A 22,393-nucleotide genomic window follows, 5' to 3' on the forward strand; every position below is an offset into this window, starting at 1 on the left:
CTGTTAGAATTTTATAGGTTTCTATGAGATCCCCCCCCACCCTCATTCTTCTCAACTGCAGCGAATATAATCCTAATTGACTCAATCTCTCCTCATATGTCAGTCCCGCCATCCCAGGAATCAGTCGGGTAAACCTTCACTGCACGCCCTCTATAGCAAGTACATCTTTCCTCAGATAAGGAGACCAAAACTGCACACAATATTCCAGGCATAGTCTCACCAAGGCCCTGTACAATTACAGCAAGACATCCCTGTTCCTGTACTCAAGCTCTCTGGCTATGAAGGCCAACATACCATTTGCCTTCTTTACCGCCTGCTGCACCTGCATGCTTACCTTCAGCGACTGGTGTACAAGGACACCCAGGTCTCATTGCACATTCCCCTCTCTTGATTTATAGCCATTCAGATAATAATCTGCCTTCCTGTGTACCAAAATGGATAACCTCACATCTATCCACATTATCCTGCATCTGCCATGCACTTGCCCACTCACTCAGCTTGTCCAAATCACACTGAAGCACCTCTGCATCCTCCTCAGCTCACCCTCCCACCCAGCTTTGTGTCATCTGCAAATTTGGAGATATATTTAATTCCCTCATCTAACTCAATATGTATTGTGAATAACTGGGGTCCCAGCACCGATCCCTGTGGTACCCAACTAGTCACTGCCTGCCATTTGGAAAAAGACCCATTTATTCCTACGCTTTGTTTCTTGTCTACCAACTAGTTTTCTATCCATCTCAATACACTATCCCCAATCCCATGCGCTTTAATTTTACATGCCAATCTCTTATGTGGGACTTTGTCGAAAGCCATCTGAACGTCCAAATAAACTACATCTGCTGGCTCCCCCTCATCAACTCTACTAGTTACATCCTCGAAAAATTCCAGTAGATTTGTCAAGCATGATTTCCCTTTCATAAATCCATGCTGACTCTGTCTGATTCTGCCACTGTTTTTCATGTGCTCAGCTATTAAATCTTTTATAATTAAGTGAGTGGGCAAAAACTTGGTAGATGGAATATAATGTGTGAAAATGTGAGGTTATGCACTTTGGCAGGAAGAATAGAGGAGCTGAATATTATTTTAATGGAGAAAGACTGCAGAAAGCTGCAGCATGGAGGGATTTGGGGGTTCTTATGCATGAATCCCAAAAAGCTAGCATATAATTTCAGCAGGTAATAGAAAAGGCAAATGGAATGTTGGCCTTTATTTCAAAGGGAAGGGAGTATAAAAATAGGGAAGTATTGCTAAAACTATACAAGGCACTAGTTAGACCACATCTAGAATACTGCAATTTTGGTCCCCTTATCTAAGGAAAGAAGTACTGGCATTGTAGGCAGTCCAGAGAATGTTCATTAGGTTGATCGAGGGTATGGAGGGATTTTCTTAGGAGGAGAGGTTGAGCAGGTTGGGCCTTTACTCATTGGAGTTTAGAAGAATGAGAGGCAACCTTATTGAAACATATAAGATCCTTAGGGTGCTTGACAGGGTAGATACTGAGAGGTTGTTTCCCCTTGTGGAAGAGTCTAGGAGCAGCCCTTGTGGAAAAGTCTAGGACCAGAGGGCATAATCTTAGAGTAAGGGGTTGCCCATTTAAAACAGATGTTGAGGAATTTCTTCTCTCATAGGGTAGTGAATCTGTGGAATTCTTTACTGCAGCGGGCTGTAGAGGCTGGGTTGTTAAGTATATTCAAGGCTGAGACAGACAGATTTTTAATCACTAAGGGAATCAAGGGTTATGGGGAAAAGGCAGGGAAGTGGAGTTGAGGATTAGCAGATCTGCCATGATCTCAATGAATAGCAGAACAGACTCAATGGGCTGAATGGCCTACTTCTGCTCCTACATCTTATTATGGTCTTATAATGGACTCTAGAATTTTCCCCACTACTGACGTTAGGCTGACTGGTTTATAATTCCCTGTTTTCTCTCTGCCTCCCTTTTTAAATGGTGGGGTTACATTAGCTACCCTCCAATCTGTAGGAAATGTTCCAGAGTCTGCAGAATCTTGGAAGATGACCCCCAATGCATCCACTATTTCTAGGCCACTTCCTTAAGTACTCTGGGATGTAGATTAGCAGGCCCTGGGGACTTAACAGCCTTCAATCCCATCAATTTCCCCATCACCAATTCCCTACTAATACTGATTTCTTTCAGTTCCTCCCTCTCACTAAACCCTGTGTTCCCCAACATTCCTGGTATGATATTAGTGTTCTCCTTTGTGAAGACAGAACCAAAGTATGTATTTAGTTGGTCAGCCATTTCTTTGTTCCCCATTATAAATTCCCCTGTTTCTGACTGTAAGGGACCTACATTTGTCTTCACCAATCTTTTTCTCTTCACATACCTATAGAAACCTTTACAGTCAGTTTTTATGTTCCCTGCAAGCTTACTCTCGTACTCTATTTTCCCCTTAATCCCATGGTCCTCCTTTGCTGAATTCTAAATTGCTCCCAATCCTCAGGTCTGTTGTTTTATCTGGCCAATTTGTATACCTCTTCCTTGCATCTAATATTATCTCTAATTTCCCTTGTAAGCCATGGTTTGGCCACCTTTCCTGTTTAACTTTTGCGCCAGACAGGAATAAACAATTGTTGCAGTTCACCCATGTGCTTTTTGAATGTTTGCCATTGCCTATCCACCATCTTCCCTTTAAGTAATGTTTCTCAGTCCATCATAGCCAACTCGCACCTCACACCATCGTAGTTTCCTTGATTAAGATTCAGGACCCAAGTCTCAGAATCAACTACATCACTCTCCATCTTGATAAAGAATTCTATCATATTATGGTCGCTCATCCCCAAGGGGCCTTGCACAACTAGATTGCAATTATTCCTTTCTCATTACACAATACCCAGTCGAGGATGGCCTGTTCTTTTGTTGGTTCCTCAATGTATTGGTCCAGTAAAACATCCTGTATACACTCCAAGAATTCCTCCTCTACGGTAATGTTACTAATTTGATTTACCCAATCTATATGCATATTAAAGTCACCCATAATTACAGATGTTCCTTTATTACATGCGTCTCTAATTTCCTGTTTAATGCCATTACCAACAACACCACTACAGTTTGGGAGTCTATATATAACCCCTACTAACTACCCATACAGATTCTATAATATCACCAACTTCAACACCTATGTGTTCTTTTGTTCTATTGTTGCTGACATCTTTTGATGATCTGCTTCTATCACTGCTTGTTTGTCCCTACAACCACACCCCCCCCTCCACTTCTCTCTCTCTCTCTCTCTCTCCGCCCCCCACACACACACCTTAAACCAGCTTATATTTCAACTCTTTCTTGGACTCGAACTCAAGTTCTGTCGAAGGGTCATGAGGACTCGAAACGTCAACTCTTCTCCGCCGATGCTGCCAGACCTGCTGAGTTTTTCCAGGTAATTCTGTTTTTGCATACAGATTCTACATCGTCGGAGCTAATATCTTTCCTCACTATAACGTTAATTTCCTCTTTAACCAGCAATGCAACTCCACCACCTTTTCCTTTTTGTCTGTCCTTCCTAAATACTGAATACTCCTGGATGTTCAGTTCCCATCCCTGGTCACCCTGCAGCCATGTCTTCATAATCCTGACTATATCATACCTGTTTACATCTATTTGGGTGGTTAATTCGTCCACTTTATTGCGAATGCTCCTCTTGTTAAGGCACAAAGCCTTAAGGCTTGTCTTTTTAACATTACTTGTCCCATTCCCAATTATTTTCACTGAGGCCCTGTTTGATTTTTGCCCTTGTCTTCTTTGACTATCACTTTTCTTATTCTGTGTTCTGCCTTTTGTTCTTGTATTCGATTCCCCTTCCTCTGACTCCTTGCATAGGTTCCCATCCCCCTGCCATTTTATTTTAAATCCTCCCCAACCACTAGCAAATGTTCCACCTAGGACATCAGTCCCGTTCCTGCCCAGGTGTAACCCGTCCTGTTTGTACTGGTCCCACCTCCCCCAGAAACGGTTCCAATGCCCCAGGAATCTGAAACCCTACCCTTCACACCGTCTCTTCAGCCACGTATTCATCCAATATATCCTGCTATTTCTACTCTGACTGGCACATGGCACTGGTAGTAATCCTGAGATCACTACCTTTGAGATCCTACTTTTCAACTTACTTCCAAACTCCCTATATCATGCTTTTAGGACCTCATCCCTTTTTTCACCTTTGTCGATTGTACCGATGTGTACCACGACCACTGTTCACCCTCCCCCTGTTGAAGTTCTACACTATGCTTCTCATGTTTCAAAATACTTCCAAGTTTCGTATGCCTGTACACCAAGGCCTAAGTCTTATCACCTATCCTTGGGTAACTCCATTATAAACCTTCCAGTCCAAAACATAAATGTTCACCACTACTCTTTGTTACCAGTCACTCAGCCAATTTTTTATTCATGTTGCTACTACCCCTTTTATTCCTTAAGCTCTAACTTTGCTCACAAGTCTGTTGTGCAGCACTTTATCAAATGCAATTTGGTAGTCCATGTACACCACATCAACAGCATTACCCTCATCAGCCTTCTCTGTTACCTCATCAAAAAAGTTAAACACAATTTGCCCTTAACAAATCCATACTGGCTTTTCTTAATTAACCTGCAATTTGTCCAAGTGACTATTAGTTTTGCACTAAATTATTGTTTCCTATCACAGACATTAAACTGACTGACATGTAGTTGCTGGGCTTATCTTCACACCCTTTTTTGAACAAGGGTGTAATATTTGCAATTCTTCGATTTTCTGACACCAGCCCTGAGTACAAGGAAGATTGGGAAATTATGACCAGTGCCCCCACAATTTCCACTCTCACTTCCTTCAGGTCATCTACAGAAGGTGTCTACTTATGTACCAGAACTCATGAAATGGTGTTCAGCCTTGCCTGCTTGCCTGAAATCCAAGACAAGGTTGTGCCCAAGCTCCCGTCAGAGATTTGCCCTATGCTGACAATGCTGCACTAGCATTCCATACTTAGGAACACCTTCAGCAGCAAATGGACAGATTCTCTCACGTCTCTCACTTCTCCACATCATCAGTAATCTGTCTTCTGATGCCGAACTAACTCACTCATCACACAAGTTGCTGCTGCTGCTATGCAGCTTGCATAAGAGAGTGTGGAACAACAGCAACCTGACTGAGAACACCTACCTCTTTGACCAAGCTTTTGGTCATCTGTGCTAATGCCTCCTTAAATGACTTGTTTGGTTTTGTTTCATAATGTTCCTGTGAAGTACATTGGGACATTTTACTATGTTAAAGGTGTTATATAAGTACTAGTTACTTTTTGTTTTCTGGCTCTGGAATATTAAGTTTGATTGCAGAAAAGATCATTTTGCTGCTGTTGGACTGTTTTTGGTTCTTAATAAACAATTTACCTATAGCTATGGCTGGCCCATGATGCCAGAGCAGGAAGAGCAGCAAGGAAGAAAACAGAGGAGCACCTTTAAATGCAGGGAAAAGGAGAACACTGTGCAAGAGGCCATACCCTCAACAGGCATTCAAAGAGAATTTCTCAGAGTGCACAGATGTAGCTCATGAACTCCTGTCAGGAACCCTGGGAGAGCTACAGTTGGAGCCATTTTGCTGTAGAAAATATAAGCAAACAAACAATTGTTGTGCTTCCCCTGCCTGAATCATTCCAGACAACTTTGCAATACAGCCCAGAGCAAGTCATCTGCTGAAAGTTCCTTAACTTTCTCATCATGAAGGTCTGGTCCTGGACTCCCATGCATTTGCAGAGGTTTTTCAAGGAGTCCACAAATAGTGCAATTCTGGAATGATTCCACCTAAGTGTGCTAGCGGGCGTGAAAGACTATGTTTTACCCGCTGGCCACAATGGCGGATTTTTGCACCATATCATCCCCTTCCTGCCTCATAAATTATGCAGTCACAGGAAAAACCTCCATCTCGTTGGCGGGTGGCCTCCAATTTGCTCACTCGGGCACCATATTTAAACTGCAGCCATGCGCACAGTTGTCAATGCTTGCAGCCCAGGACTGTTCCAGTGAAGGTATGGCCCCAAATGGCAAGAAGAGTGCAGCCCCTCCCCAATTCATTGATACATCTCTGCAATGCCTTTTGGACATGGTGGAGGTATGCCACAAAGCCCTCTACCCCCAGTCTGGCTGCAGGAGGCCCATCAGTTTTACCACTTTGGCTTGGGAGGCGGTGGCAGAGGTGGTCTGTGCCAAAGCTGCACACAGGAGGTCAGCCATCCAGTTCAGAAAAAGGATGAATGATCTCATCCATGCTACCAGGGTAAGCCAACCATCTCATCAATCTCAACTCACCCATTCACAAGCCCATCACACAGTCACTGGAATCTCACTGCTAGCTCAAGGGACATCACCACTCTCTCTCACACACAACCTCTTATGCACAGCCGATGGTACGTGCTGAGATTTCAAATCCCAGAGGGAAACTTGAGACAACTATCTTTGCATTTTGTATGTTTTGAGATGCAGGCTTTGAATTCAATAGTAATAAGACCACTGAGCGTTATAGGTTTTCATAAAACTAGATTAAACATTTATTAATAAATGATTCTAAGCACGTACATATGTCTTACAAATTACTACTATAATAACTTCTAAATCCCCTAATTAATCTGACTCCTAGTTACACCTCCATTAAGGCAACAGTAATACACACAGATTTTAAAAGTCCCAGGCAATGAAACATGATACCCTGAACAATCCAATTCACATTGAGTTTTCTTAGCTTCAGTTCATTGTAGACAGCAGCTTGAGATGTAGATGCTCAAGGCTTTGCACACTTTTTAGATCTTAAAATGCTTGCCTTTACACACAGCCTTCTCTCCTTTATACATATTTTCCCCTTTTGAATGAAAATTCCCTTTGTTTCACTGTCTTTGGACTTTACCTCCTTGATCATAAAAATTTATGACAGTACCAATTTCCCCAGTAATCTTTGGGAAAAATAAACACACTGTTTCTGAACTTCAGTTGGCTAGGTGGCACATTTCACCCCTCCTTTGAATACAACCTATTCTGATTTATTTTAAAATGCAAATATTCATTTGATGCCTATCATTATTTTACAATAAATTCCAATAACATTATGAGAATTATTGTATCTTCCTGAAAATCTCACATCTCCATCTGGCCCCATCTCTGGAGATTGTCTCCTCATCTCATCCATGGCTCCACTCAGCACATACATGCCTGGCATCTTTCTCATTTGACCTGGCATGCATCTTGCTCACAATCTCTCCATCTGCCTTTGTGCGTGATCTTGTCCTGCATAATGCATAATCGACGGTAGACATCCCAGACCGGGGATGGAGTGCTAGACATCAAGGTCCTCACTCCGCTCCAGGGTTGCACATTGGAGCTGGCTGGAGAGGACATGGACTGTTGCTACGGCAACAGTGAGGCCGCTGGCAAGCATCCACATGAGGATCTTGCTCCAGATCATATCTCTATCAAAGCTACTCTGAGTCTACTATTCTGTGTGTAACACAGCTGCCAAGCATGAATAATCTGCACTTTCTTTCTGAGATACATCTGCCACAAAGCCCTCAAACAACCTTGAGCTCAACCTCCGTGTCAAGAGCACCTTGGATGAGGACCCTGAGGGCAGCACCTTTGAAGACCTGTCACAGCACTCACCCACACACTCCACCAGTGCAACAAAACACACCTGAGTGGGACCTAGATGTAGAGCAGCCTTGGGATCACAATCTAGTGAGCACAGCACACAATCTGTTCCTCAGCAGGTGGGGGCAGGGACATCTGAGGTCACCGGCACCCAGAGGACCGCTGGAGCCAAGGAAATGTCTGAGTCAGAAGATGAGCCTCTGGACCCGATGCTCAATTAGTTGTTGGAGCTGCAAAGATAATTACGGAACATCAAGAAAGGGATGTCTGATGCACTCCTTAGATTGCAACTGGCTTATGGCAGTGCCCATACCCTCTGTGATAACGCTCCTGTCATGGAGACGCAGTGGAGGCCCTAATAGTCACTCGATTGCAGGACAATAATGATGACATGCAGTAAGGACACTCCATAAATCTTCACATAGCCTCTGAGAATGTCTGACTCCTGTGTGGCCCAGGGTGGCTCGGTTGCACTCTGTCATCAGGGTTATATCATAGAGTCGCAGCCATGAAACTTTAGAAGCACCTGATCCTTTGTCCGCCTTCAGCACCTGACCCCTTCAGGAGCACAGCATCAATGGTCACAGATGCAGAAGAGACGGGGGCCAGCCCCACCTTAAAGGTGCTGAGAGTACACAGAGAGAATGATGGAACTCTGTGACAACTGCCCACTACATTCTGGCAGCAATGACAAGCACCGTTGAGATGCAGGCATCAGTAATGCGTCCAGGGACTGTGAGGTCGGACCATTGCTTTGGTCTGAAGGCTGCACAGGGAAGCGGCCCTGGACTGAGACACATGCCTTTAGCTTGTGCAGCAAGTTTTCACATCTGAGTGACAACAACACTGCTCATCAGAACGAGGAACCATAGGCAGGGAGACATTCTTGGGAGTTTATTGACAATTGAACATATGTACAAGTGATTAACACCCGTGCCCAGGCTGTGCAACTACATTTTCTTAACTTTCTTAACCCTGCCACTATGTCTTGGTGCTCCCCAAACATCCACAGCAGAGGTAGAGGCAGCCTGCTGACTGCTACGCCCTGTCTGTGATGTTGGCGGGTGTCCTCTGGAGGGCTGAGACGTGGAGGGCCACAGACTGCTTTCAGGGTACTGCTATGTGGCAGTGGCATCCCCCTTGGCCTGTGGAGCTGGAGCTGCTGACATCAAAGGAAGAGGGGTTTCGGATGGGCTGGACACTCCCAAATCACCTGGATAGATGGCCCCGAGGGGTGGAGGGGGGGTGGGGGCGGCACCTGCTGAGCCTGCTCCCAATGGGTGCCCAAGGGCCCTAAGCTGATTCGAGGAGAAGGGGTAGCTGAAGTGAGATCAAAGTAATAAATAATTGGTGCTTGTCAGAAAGGCATGGCAATAATCATGGGAGATTTTAATTTTCATATAGACTGAAAAAGTTAGATGGTCAAAGATAGCCTAGATGAGGAGTACATTGAATGCTTTCAGGATAGTTTCTTAGAACAGCATGTTCTGAAGCCAACCAGAGAGCAGGCTATACTATACCTGGTACTGTGCAATGAGATGGGAGTAATTAATGATCTCATAGTGAAGGCACCCCTAGGTAGCAGCGAACGCAATATGATTGAATTTTACATTCAGTTTGAGCAAGAGAGGAATGAGTCTGAGACTAAGTTTTTAAACTTAAGGGCAATTATGAGGACATGAAAGCTGAGCTGGCTAAAGTGAATTGGGAAATTAGGTTAAGGTAGAGGTCAATAGAGATGCAGTGGCTAATATTTAAGTGGATATTTCAGAATGCACAGAATAGATACATTTCAACAAGTAAGAAAAAATCCAAGTTAACACAACATGCGTGGTTAACTAGAAAATTTAAAGATTGTATCAAACTTAAAGAAAAAGCATAAATTGTGCAAAGATAGGTGGAAGGCCAGGAGATTGGACAGAATATAAGGAACAGCAAATAATGACTAAGAAACTAATAAGGAGGGAAAAATTAGAGTATGAGAGAAAGCTAGCCAGAAATATAAAGATAGATAGTAAGAGTTCCTGTAAATATTTTAAAAGGAAAAGAGTCAACAAAGTGAGCATTGGTCCTATACAAAGTGAGCCTGGAGAATTGATAATGGAAAACAAGGAGGTGGCAGATGAATTGAACAGGTATTTTGCATCGGTTTTCACTATAGAGGATACAAGTAACATCCCAAAAGCACCTATACACCAGGAAATGGAAGTGTGGAAGTAAGTCAGGAAAATTACAGTCACCAGAGAAGTGGTACTGAATAAATTGTTGGAGCTGCAGGCTGACAAGAGCTCGGGTCCTGATAGACTTCTTCCTAGGTCTTAAAAGAAGTATCTAGTGAGATAGTTGATGCATTGGTTTTAATTTTCTGAAGCTCCCTAGATTCAGGGAAGGTCCCATTAGATTGGGAGATAGCAAATGTAACTATTATTCAAAAAGGAAGGGAGACAGAAAGCAGGAAACTACAGGCCAGTTAGCTTAACATCTATCATAGCGAAAATGTTACACGCTATTATTAAAGAAGTTATAGCAGGGCACTTGGATAAGCTCAAGATCATCAGGCAGAGTCAACATGGTTATGTGCAAGGAAAATCAAGTTTACTCAACCTATTGGAGTTCTTTGAGGAAGTAACATATGCTATGGATAAAGGGGAGCCAGTGGATGTACTGTACCTAGATTTCCAAAAGGCATTTGATAAAGTGCCAAATCAAAGGTTATTGCAGAAAATAAAAGCTCATGGTACAGGGGTAATATATTGGCATGGATAGGAGATTGGCTGGCTAACAGGAAGCAGAGAGTAGGCATAAATGGGTCTTTTCAGGTTGGCAAGATGTAGCGAGTGGTGTGCCTCAAGAATCAGTGCTGGGACCTCAACTGTTTACAATTTATATAAATGACTTGGATGAAGGGATTGACGAGATGGTTGCCAAATTTGCTGATGACAAAGGTAGGAAGGTAAGTTCTGAAGAGGATATAAGGAGGCTACAATCAAGATATAGATATGTTAAGTGAGTGGGCAAAGATTTGGCAGATGGAGCATAATGTGGGAAATTTGAAATTGTGCTTTTGGCAGGAAGAATAAAAGGGAAGCATATTACCTAAATAGTGAGAGATTGCATGGCTTAGGTGCAGAAAGATCTGGGTGTGCTATTGCATGAATCACAAAAGGCTAGTATGCAAGTACAGCAAGTAATTAGGAAAGCTAATAGAATGTTATCATTTATTGCGAGGGGAATTGAATACAAAAGTAGGGAGGTTATGCTTCAGTTATTCAGGGCACCTAGTGAGATCACATTTGAGGTGCTGTGCATAGTATTGGTCACCTTATTTAAGTAAGAATGTAAATACATTAGAAGCAGTTCAGAGAAGGTTTACAGACTAATACCTGGAAATAGTGAGTTGTCTAATGAGGAAAGGTTAGACAGACTAGGCTTGGATCCATTGGAGCTTAGAAGAGTAAGAGGCAACTTAATTGAAACCTATAAGATCCTAAGTGGATGTGGAGAGGATGTTTCCTCTTATGGAAGAATCTAGAACTAGGGGCCACTGTTTAAAAATAAGTGGTCTCCCATTTAAAACATAGATGAGGTGAATTTTTTCACTCAAGAGGGTCATGAGTCTTTGGAACTCTCTTCCTGAAAAGGTGGTGGAAGCAGAGAGTTTGAATATTTTTAAGGCTGAGGTGGATAGATTCTTGGTAAGCAAAGGGGTGATAGGTTATCAGCGGTAGGTGGGATGCGGATTTGAGGTTACTATCAGATTAGCCATGATCTTATTAAATGGCGGAGCTGGCTTGAGTGCTGAATGGCCTACTCCTTGTTCGTATGCCCTGCACCCCTTTCGCGTACAAACTGTTGGAGGCCAACTATGGCATCAATGATGGAGTTCAGCCTGCACAGCCTGGACAACCTGGACCAAGAGCTCCATGGCGGCGGCAATCCTACCTGTGTTGACCTCAGTGCGTCGGCATGCCAACGCTATCACCTCAGCCCGAAGGTGGTCAGACTCCTCCACCATGCCTTGCCACCTGAGGAGTGCAGTGGACATCTCTTTATGATGTTCCCGGGCTTGCCTTTGTAGCTCCAGCAACTGTAACCTGACTGAGTCCAGAGGCTCGTCATCTGACTTGGACTCAGCAAATTTCTGGCCACCAGCAGCCCTCTGAGTGCCGGAGACCTGGGAAGTCCCTGCCACCACCTGGATCAGACAGTGCAATATGCTCACCAGATTGCGACCCCAGGGCTATTCTAAAGCAAGGTCCCACCAAGGTGTGTGTCTCTGCGCTGGCGGAGAGTATGGGTGAGCGCTGTGACAGGACTTTTAGGAGGTTGCCTTCAGGTTCCTCTTCAGTGGTTTCTTCAGGGCTTAATTGGAGGCCCTGGGTCATAGACATCCTGGACCAAGAGCTCCATGGCGGCGGCAATCCTACCTGTGTTGACCTCAGTGCGTTTCCAGCTGTTTCCCAGATGTGCCTGCAGAAGCAAGGGGAGATAATTAGTGTATGGCCCGTGACCTGTGAAACAGGACACATCACTCTCAGAATGGTTGTCTGATGGATGTTGCACTGCTAGATCCTCAGTTGGTGGAGCACTGCCGACCTCACCATCAGCATAGGACTGGTCCAGATTGTTACTATCCAGCTGGATGGCTGTGTTTTCAAAATGAAACCTTTATTTCAGGCATTCCTCCACCAGTCTGCAATCTCTCCCTCTTGTTGTGTGCCTGCTTGTCCTGCATGAATAGAGATGGAGAAAGTGTAAGTAGGATGCCTGCCAGGACAGATGATAAGTATGCCTGGCATGTGTGAGTGGTGAGTGGTCCCATGGACAGGATGAGGCAATGAAGGCATATATGAGAGAGTGAATGGTGTTGTCCTTTGAACTGGCAGTGAGTGAGATCCCTGTGAATGTGTGATGGGTGTGTGAGTTGGGAGTGTGAGAAGAGTGACTTATCCGGGTGGAACGGAGGAGATCATTCGTCCTTCTGCGGCACTGGGTGGCTGCCTTCTTTTGAAGGACATTTTTCGCTGACCACAGCAGACAGTATCTCCCAAGCTTGGTTGGTCATGCTGCTGCCCATTCTGCGGCGAAAGCGAGGATAGAGGACATTGCAGCAGGCCTCCCCAGCATCCAAAAGGCATTCTAGTCACACGTCGCTAAACCTGCACCTGCCGTCTTTTTGTCTTTTACATCTTCCCTGCAGCAGTTGTGGGCTAGAAGCACTGAGATGTGTGCGCACGGCTGGACTTTAAATGTGGTGCCCGGCTTGATGAAGCGGTGAGTTGATGGCATGGTGGGCGAATGAGAGCCCACCCGCCATGGAAATGATGTGTTTCCCCGGAATGCATAAGTTGCATTGCATGGGCACAGGTGTTAATCACTGGCACAACATGTTCACTATTGTAAATAAACTTCCAAGAATGTCTCCTTGTCTATGGTTCCTTGTTATGATGAGCAGTATTCGTGTCATTCAGATGTGAAACCTTGGTTCCTGCACAAGATAAAGGCAACTGTCTCAGTCCAGGGCCTCTTCCCTGTGCAGTGTGTAACATTCAGAGCAAAGTCATGTTCTGGCTTCTCACTCACTGGGTACATCAGTGATAGCTGCACCTTGTTTGTGCTTGTGATTGCTGCCAGAATGTCATAGGCAGATGGAACTAGTTCCTTTATTCTCTGTGTGCTCTCAGCACCTGCAAGATGGAGCTGCCCCCCCACCCCCAATTCCTTCAGCAACTGTGTCTAGTGATGGTTTGTTCCTGAAGGGAACAGATGATGAAGGCTGGCAAAGGATCAGGTACATTTTAAGTTTCAGGGCTGCGTCTTCATGATATGACCCTGATCACAGAGCACAAGCAAGCTTCCCTCAGCCAGGCAGGACTCAAATGTTCACAGTGCCAATGTGAAGACCTATGGAGTGTCCTCACTGCATGCCGTCGTCATCATCATCCTCCTGTAATTTTCGACCAGTAGGACCTCCACTGCATCTTCATGATGAACCTGAGCAGTGAGAGTATGTGCGCTGTCATCGGCCACACAGGAGTCAAATGTTCACAGGTGCAAGATGAGGATGTCAGGACTATCCTCACTGCATCTCATCATCATCTTCCACGAATTTTGCAGCTATTGGAGCCCCACTTGCATGCTTGCCTCATCTGGCCAGTGCATTGGCCCCATCGCCAGCATCCTCGCCTTCAAGGGCCTCATGACCCTCATCCTCTTCGCCCTTCTCACTGGGGGAGACGTGCAACTCTTCCATCTCCTCCTCAGCCAGGTCGTCCGCCTGTTGCAGCGCCAAGTTGTGCATCAAGCTATGATGATGCATGATACCCTCTGGGAACAGTATTGCAGTGCTCCACCAGATCTGTCGAGGCACCAGAACCTCATTTGTAATGTGCCAATCGCTTGGCCCATCAAAGTCTGGGTTGCAATACGAGTCTCGTCATACCGTCTCTCTGTTGCAGTCAGATGCCGCCGTCCAGCCTCTGTGGTCCCTGGAAGACCTCAGGGATCTGACACCCGCTGAGGATGTAGGAGTCACAGACGTCCCTGGGAATTGTGCGCAGACCTGTAGGATGCGTTTGTGTGGTTGCCGACCAGCTGAACATTCAGCAAGTGGAAGCCCTTGCAGTTGATGTAGTGGTCTGCTTGTTGCCAAGGAGATCTAAGCGCCCTGTGAGTGCAGTCGATGGCACCCTGCACCTGTGGAAAACTCAAGATTGCCGCAAATCCCAGTGCTCTTGCTTCCTGACTTGACTGATCCTGGTCGAAATGCACAAAGTTATGTACCTTTGCAAAGATGGCATCCATGAATTCCTGGATGCATTTGTGGGTGGAGGCTTGTGAGACCCCACACAGGTCACCTGTGGAGCCCTGGAAGGAGCCATTGGCATAAAATTGAGCGCTGCAGTCACTTTCACGGCCACTGGCAGTGGATACCCTTCCATGTCCCTGTGGCACCAAATCCTGCAGTAGGTGGCATATGTGACTGACCAGTTCCCTAGACATGCGCCGTCTTCAGTGACACTGGTTCTCAGTCATCTGCAGGAATGACAAGCAACATCCATAGACCCTGGGCCTAGCGAGGTGCCTACAAGTGACGGCTCGCTGTGGGTCTTCAGCTGCAGGTGCAGCAGGCCCTGCTGCATCTTCACCTTGAGGGTGGTGCTCATCCCATTGGCAAGCTTGGCATCTCCATCGCACTCTTCTCCTCCTTCTCTGCTCGCTGTAAGCCGTGAGGCATACCACGAGATCACCAAGCTCCATGATCCTGATGTTCTCCCCCTAAAGCACCCTAGAGAGAGACACATGGGTTTGCATATGTGTTCTAAGGACCTCCCTTGGTTAAGTCTCCAGCTCTGGCTGCCTCTCAAGGCCCCTTCATGCGTGCTGGAGAGTGCTGGTGACCGCCTGCATGGCCAGCGTGTAGTACACTTCATGGCTGTCCAAAACCCCACCCACCTCCACCCCACTTGACTGATTGGCTGCAGCTTCAGCCACTGGACTGCATGCTGTGCTCTCAGCTCAGGTGCAGGCATTTTCCTAACCTGCACTGCAAGGCTGTGCTGTTAGCTTGAACTATGAGGGATACCGGTCCAAACTTGAATAAAGACATCGCACCCCCACCCCCCAGCATGTGCTTAAGTAGTATCATCAGCCTGTGCTGCCTTGCCCCCACCACCGACCCCAGCCCCACCCACACTGGAGCCCTTGCCCCGGCACCACACTGAAAGCCAGCCGGGGAAAAGCCACTTGCCTGTGCACCCTGAATGCGCAACGCCTCTTCCTTGATGTCCTACTGGCGATTTTTGTGAGTGCTGAGCAATGTTGTGTGCACTCATCTCCGAGTTCTCCTCGAAATTCAGCTCACCAGGTGCACACTGCTTAAAGGCAGTTGTAAATCACGTCGTTCTGAAGTCACGCCGACGCGGGAGATAAATTTGACATTGGTATATGATCCTGGTGTGCAGGCACAATGACTATTGCAGCCAGATTTGCTGATTTTACAATGATTATGCAAAGGGATTAAGTGGAGGGGTAGGTTAAGTGAGTGGACAAATATTTGACAGATGGTGTATAACTTGGGAAAATGGGAGGTTGTCCATTTTGGCAGGAAGAATAGAAAAGCAGCATTTTATTTAAATGGAAAGACTGCGGAATGCTGCAGTACAGAGGGATCTGGGTGACCTTGTACATGAATCACAAAAAGTTAGCATGTAAGTACAGCAAGTAATTAGGAAGGCAAATTAAATGTTGTCCTTTATTGCAAGGGGGATGGAGGAGATGGTGGCATCGTGTTAATATCGCTGGACAAATAATCCAGAGGCCCAGGTTACGGGTCCCTGGGGATATGGGTTCAAATTCTGCCACTGCAGCTGGTGGAATTTAAATTCGATTAATTAATAAATTCAATTAATTAATAAACAAAAGCCTGGAATTGAAAGTTATTCTCAGTGACCATGAAACTATCATCAATTGTTGTAAAATCCCATCTGGTTCACTAATGCCTTTTAGGGTCCTGTCCTTACATGCTGTCCTTACCTCTTCTGGCCTACAGCAGGAAAGTTATATTGAATTTGTATGTCACTAGTTCAGCCTCAGCTGGAGTATTGAGTCCAGTTCTGGGTGCTGCACTTTAGGAACGATGTGAAGGCATTAGAGAGGGTGCAGAAGAGATTCACGAAAATGACCCTAGGGATGGGGTACTTCAGTTATGAAGATAGATAGATAGATGGTATTATCACTGGACTAACATTCTAAAGACCCAGGGTAATTCTCTGAGGCCTGGGTTTGAATCCTATCACAGCAGATGGTGAAATTTGAATCCAATAAAAACCTGGAATTAAAAGTCTGATGATGACCATGAAACCATTGCTGATTGTTGCAAAAAATCCATCTGGTTCACTAGTGTCCTTTGGGGAAAGAAATCTGCCATCCTTACCTGGTCTGGCCTACATTTGACTCCAGGCCCACAGCAATGTGATTGACGCTTAATTAGGGATGGGCAATAAATGCTGGCCCAGGCAGTAATGCCCACATCCCATGAACAAATATTAAAAAAAAAATTAGAAGGGAATTAGACTATTTTTTGAAAAGGAAGAATTTGCAGGGTTACGGGGAGAAGGCAAAGGATTGGTGCTAGGTGAGTTGCTCATTCAGAGAGCAGGTGCAGACACGATGAGCCGAACGGCCTTCTTCTCCGCCATAACAATTCTGTGATACATGTGACTCACAGCGATGTGGTAGACACTTAACTGCCCTCTGAAATGGCCTAGCAAGCCACTTATTTCAGGAGCAATTAGGGATGGGTAACAAATGCTGGCCTTGCCTATGATGCCTAAATCCCATGAAAGAATAAAAAAGATAAAAGTAGGAAAGTCTTGTTACAACCGTACAGGACATTGGTGAGACCACACCTGGAGTACTGTGTACAGTTCTGGTCTCTTTACTTAAGGATGAGTATACTTGCATTGGAAGTGGTTCAGAGAAGATTTGCTAGCTTGATTCCTGGGATGAAGAGCTTGTCTTATGAGGAAAGGTTGGGCTTATACTCACTGGAGTTTAGAAAAATGAGAGGTGATCTTATTGAAACATATAAGATTCTGAGGGGGCTTGACAGGGTAGATGCTGAGTGAATATTTTCTCTCATGGGAGGAACCTAGAACTAGAAGGCACAGCTACAATATCAGGGGCCTCCAATTTAAGACGGAGTTGAGGACGAATTTCCTCTCTGAGGGTCGGAATTGTCTTCCACAGAGAGTAGTGGAGGCTGGGTCATTGAATATATTCAAGGCTGAATTGGACAGATTTTTGATCGACAAGGGAGCCAAGTACTATGGAGAACAGGCAGGAAAGTGGAGTTAAGGCCACAATCCAATCAGCCATGCTCTTATGGAATGGAGGAGGAGGCTCCAGAGGCCAAATGGTCTGCTGTGTTCCTACTTCTTATGATCTTATCAACTGGCAGAGGTATGCCCATGTCATCAACAATTGAAAAGCTGTTAAATGTTAAGTGGGTAGCAAAGTGGATTATTAAGTAAAGAATTCAGCAGCAGGCACTGAGATTAATCACTACCTCTTGTACGACAATACCCAAGCTCGAAGCCTTACAAACAAGAATAGTTAACATTTATGCTAAGTTCGGAAAATCCCTTATGAAATCTATGCAATTTCAGAGCTAGGTACCCGCACCACACCTAAAGCAATCAAAGCAACTCAGAAGTTCAACTAGGTTCAATCCCTTAAGATGTAGGATGGACAGTGTAACCCTATTCCATACATGGTTGGAGTCCTCAATGAAGCATTTAAATGATGAAATTTATATGTACTTCAGTGCCTATAATGTAGGAATGGTGTATTGGTTTGTCACATTAATATAACTTTAATTCAGCATTACACCTTCTTTAATATCCTGCCAATTCTTGTTATGTGCTGAGCTTATTTATATTTGTGACCACATGATTGTTACATGTTTGCACATTTTTAACCTGGTTACTGTACTTTGACTATATATGATTTTTTTTCAATATAAGTTACACTGCAATTGGAACTGCAAATGTGTTTCTTGAATAAAATACCATTATTCATAATAGACATACATTCCCTTGTACTGGGCAGGCTGAGGGTTCCAAGTCCCATCGTCGACAGATTCTTATGAATTGCATCTATTTGGGCAACAATTTTACTTGTGGAGGGTCAATGCCAACGTGGATTAGTTGGGCCAAATGGCTTGTTTCCATGTTGTAATATTTATATATTCTAAAGAGAAAATGGGTTTTATTGTACTCATCTTAGTAATGGCTATGTAAGGAGCTGTAGCACATGCAAAACTTTTGTACTTCTCATTGCAGATTAGAAAAAGAAATTCAACTAAGAAAGGAGTCTGAAAAAGATTATGAAGAATTAAGGAAGGCAAGTGCAATCCTTAAACCCATTGTTTTGTTAACTAGATGTATGAAAATGAATATTCAATAAGTTTATTATCCTTCATATGTTCACAGTGCTCCATTAATGGGAAATCACCAAGATTTTGCCCATTTTGAGATGTATTTGATAACATGACATTATGTAATTTGATTTGCCCTGAAACTTAATTATTGTGACTGATCTGCCCACAGAAAGAAAAACTACTACTGCTTGGCTTTGCCTTATTTCAAAATCCTTATTTTTTGGATATTGATTAAAACATTGCCTTAAATAAACTATTTCTGGGCTTTGAAATATACTTTGAATGCCATGGGATTTTTCTGAGTGTAAACAGTTATAACTAATGTTGTATTCGTCGCCTTAAAGTTTAACTTCTTCATTGCCCTCTGATATGATCTCCTGCATCAATCCCGCACACACCTCAACTCAACCACTATGCCACAGTTCACATCCTCACCAACCCTAAGTTCCATACCCCCATCACTTTGGTTCTTTGCAATTGCCGCTAGCTTCAATGCCCCAGCCTGCTGATTTCAAAATTCTCGTTCTTGTTCTCAAATCACTCTGTGAAGACCTTGCTTACCTTAATTATTTTGACTGCTTTACATACCTACATGCAGACTGTCTAACATTGAACACCTCCTCATCACTTGCCTACTTTGGACTATTAATGTGCTGTTTTGTGACTATGCCCTTGCCCAAGATAGAGATTGATAGATCTTTGTTGGGTACTGAGGTGATATGAAGCAACAGCAAGTAAATGGAATTGACGTATCAATCAGCCATGAACTAATTTATAGGCAGAATAGGGTCTTAGGGCTGGATTGCCGACTCCTGTCCCCTGTTCGCCCTAGATATTCTTTTGTTGAATCACCTCTCGTCATGCCTTCAAAAACTATCATAAAATCTCTGTCACAGAATCACACAGTGCAGAAGAGGCCCTTCGGCCCATTGAATTTGCACTGACATGTGAGAAACACCTGACCTACCTACCTAATCCCATTTACCAGCACTTGTCACATAGCCTTGAATGTTATGACGTAAAGGATGTGAGGCAACCCGCCTCCACCACACTCCCAGGCAGTGCATTCCAGACCGTCACCACCCTCTGGGTAAAAAAGGTTTTTCCTCACATCCCCCCCTAAGCCACCTGCCCCTCACCTTGAACTTATGTCCCCTCGTGACTGATCCTTCAACTAAGGGGAACAGCTGCTCCCTGTCCATGCCCCTCATAATCTTGTGCACCGCGATCAGGTCGCCCCTCCGTCTTCTCTGCTCCAACGAAAACAACCCAAGTCTATCCAACCTCTCTTCATATCTTAAATGTTTCATCCCAGGTAACATCCTGGTGAATCTCCTCTGCACTCCATCCAGTGCAATCATATCCTTCCTATAATGTGGCGAACAGAACTGCACACAGTTTGTCTTTGGTCATTCTAAGTGTTTACCAACCTAGTCTTTACAATTCTCTTCCTTTTCCCATGCTTAGTGTTTACTGCATCTTTTTCCATCTTATTGCAAAACACTCTGACTCAACATCTGCACATGAAGAGTGTTACATAAAGGCAAGTTGAATTTCAACATCAATTTATCAATTTATCAATGCTCATTGGACTTTCAATTGCTGCCATTAATGGACATCAGTCCTTGAAATATTTTAAAATCACTCTGAAGGAAGAAATGGCAATATTGAACTGGGAAGAACCTTCAGGCTTAGCATCTATTGTCCTCCACCTCTGCAGTACACCTGAAGAATCTACCTTCTCAACAAAGAAGTTAAAATGTTAAGAAATCTAGAGGAACCACAAAGGGGGTGAGAGGTAGCCAGCAACAGCTCAAGATTTAAACTTGGGGCAGAAGTTCTCTTCCTGGCACCAAATTCAGGTAATTCATTTTTGAAATTTAACTTTTCTGGCGACAAATGTAGTAACAGGAGTAAACGATTCCTGTTCTGCCACCGCCTTTCAATGACATCATAGCTAATCTGCGACTTAATTTCACATACCTGTCTTTGCCCCAAATGCTTTAGCATCTTTGACACTGATAGATATTTGTTAACCTAATTTAAAATTAAACAATTGATGTAACGTCAGTTGCCATTGCAGGAGAGAGTATCACCCTTTGTGTGCGCAAGTGTGTCCTAATTTCACTCTTGAAAGGTTTGGCTCTAATTTTGATTTTTTTTTCTGTACCTGCTAACAGCATTTCAATGTTCTATTTAGATGGGGCCCCATAGTCTCTTTGGGCCTCCACTGTTTCTAGCTTTTCATCATTTAGAGAGTACTCTGTGCTATCCTTTTTAGCTCCAGTAGATGACCTCACATTCAAATCCACTTGTCACAGCTTTGCCTATTCACATAACAAATCTTTGTAATTTTATTTCTTAATCTATTCTGCTTACAATGTCACCTCACTTTGTGCCATCAGCAAATTTGGATATGTGGTTTTCCACCTCATCATCTAAATCATGAGGCTTATAAGTAGATAAATCTCCAGGCCCAGATGAAATGTATCCCAGGCTGTTGAGTGAGGCAAGGGAGGAGATTGCAGGGGCGCTGGCAACAATTCTTAATACCTCTCTGACCACAGGAGTGGTGCCAGAGGACTGGAGGACAGCCAATGTGGTACCGTTATTCAAGAAGGGAGGAAGAGATAACCAGGGAACTACAAGCCAATCAGTCTAACCTCAATGGTGGGGAAACTATTGGAAGCAATTCTGAGGGACAGAATTAATCTACATGTGGGGAGGCAGGGATTAATCAAGGACAGTCAGCACGGTTTTGCTAAGGGGAGGTCATGTCTGACCAATTTGATTGAATTTTTTGAAGAAGTGACCAGGTGTGTAGATGAGGGCATTGCATTTGACGTAGTCTACTTGGACTTCAGCAAGGCTTTTGATAAGGTCCCGAATGGGAGACTGGTAACGAAGGTAAGAGCCCATGGGATCCAAGGCAATTTGGCAAATTGGATCCAGAATTGGCTGAATGGCAGCAAGCAGAGGGTGATGGCCAAGGGGTGTTTTTGTGACTGGATGCCTGTGTCCAGTGGAGTTCCACAGGGATCAGTGTTGGATCCCTTGCTGTTTGTGGTATATATAAATGATTTAGACTTGAATGTAGGAGGGTTGATCAGTAAGTTCGCAGATGACATGAAAATTGGTGGGGTGGTAAATAGTGAGGAGGATAGCTTTAGATTACAGGAGGATATAGACGGGCTGGTCAGATGGGCTGATCAGTGGCAAATGGAATTTAATCCGGCTAAGTGTGAGGTGATGCACTTGGGCAGAATAAACAAGGCACGGGAATGCATGATGAATGATAGGAACCTGGGAAGTACCGAGGATCAGAGGGTCCTTGGTGTACATGTCCACCAGTCCCTTAAGGTAGCGGGACAGGTAGATAAGGTGGTTAAGAAGACATATGGGATATTTGCCTTTATTAGCCGAGGCATAGAATATAAGAGCAGAGAGGCTATGCTGGAACTGTATAAAATGCTGGTTAGGCTACAGCTAGAGTATTGCGTGCAGTTCAGGAATCCGCATTATAGGAAGGATGTGATTGCACTAGAGAGAGTGCAGAGGAGATTTACCAAGATGTTGCCTGGGCTGGAGAGTTTTAGTTGTGAAGAGAGATTGGATAGACTACGGTTATTTTCCCTGGAGCAGAGGAGATTGAAGGGGAACATGATTGATGTGTATAAAATTATGAGGGGCAAAGATATGGTAGACAGGAAAGAATTTTTCCCCTTGGTAGAGGGATCAATAACCAGGGGGCATAGATTTAAGGTAAGGGGCAGGAGGTTTTGGGGGATGTGAGGAAGAATTTTTTCACCCAGAGGGTGGTGGGAATCTGG

General features: G+C 44.4%; 1 protein-coding gene across 1 annotated transcript in view; it reads left to right on the plus strand.

Annotated features, from left to right (window-relative positions):
• LOC121285069 (desmin-like) overlaps nt 1–22,393 on the plus strand; it is a 150,888-nt gene that overhangs the window by 15,968 nt on the left and 112,527 nt on the right. The window contains exon 2 of the mRNA XM_041201193.1: nt 18,466–18,526. Within this exon, the coding sequence (XP_041057127.1) occupies nt 18,466–18,526 (61 nt within the window). The remainder of the gene's footprint in view (nt 1–18,465; nt 18,527–22,393) is intronic.

The sequence above is a fragment of the Carcharodon carcharias genome, chromosome 12 (assembly GCF_017639515.1).
Source record: "Carcharodon carcharias isolate sCarCar2 chromosome 12, sCarCar2.pri, whole genome shotgun sequence".
NCBI lineage: Eukaryota > Metazoa > Chordata > Chondrichthyes > Lamniformes > Lamnidae > Carcharodon > Carcharodon carcharias.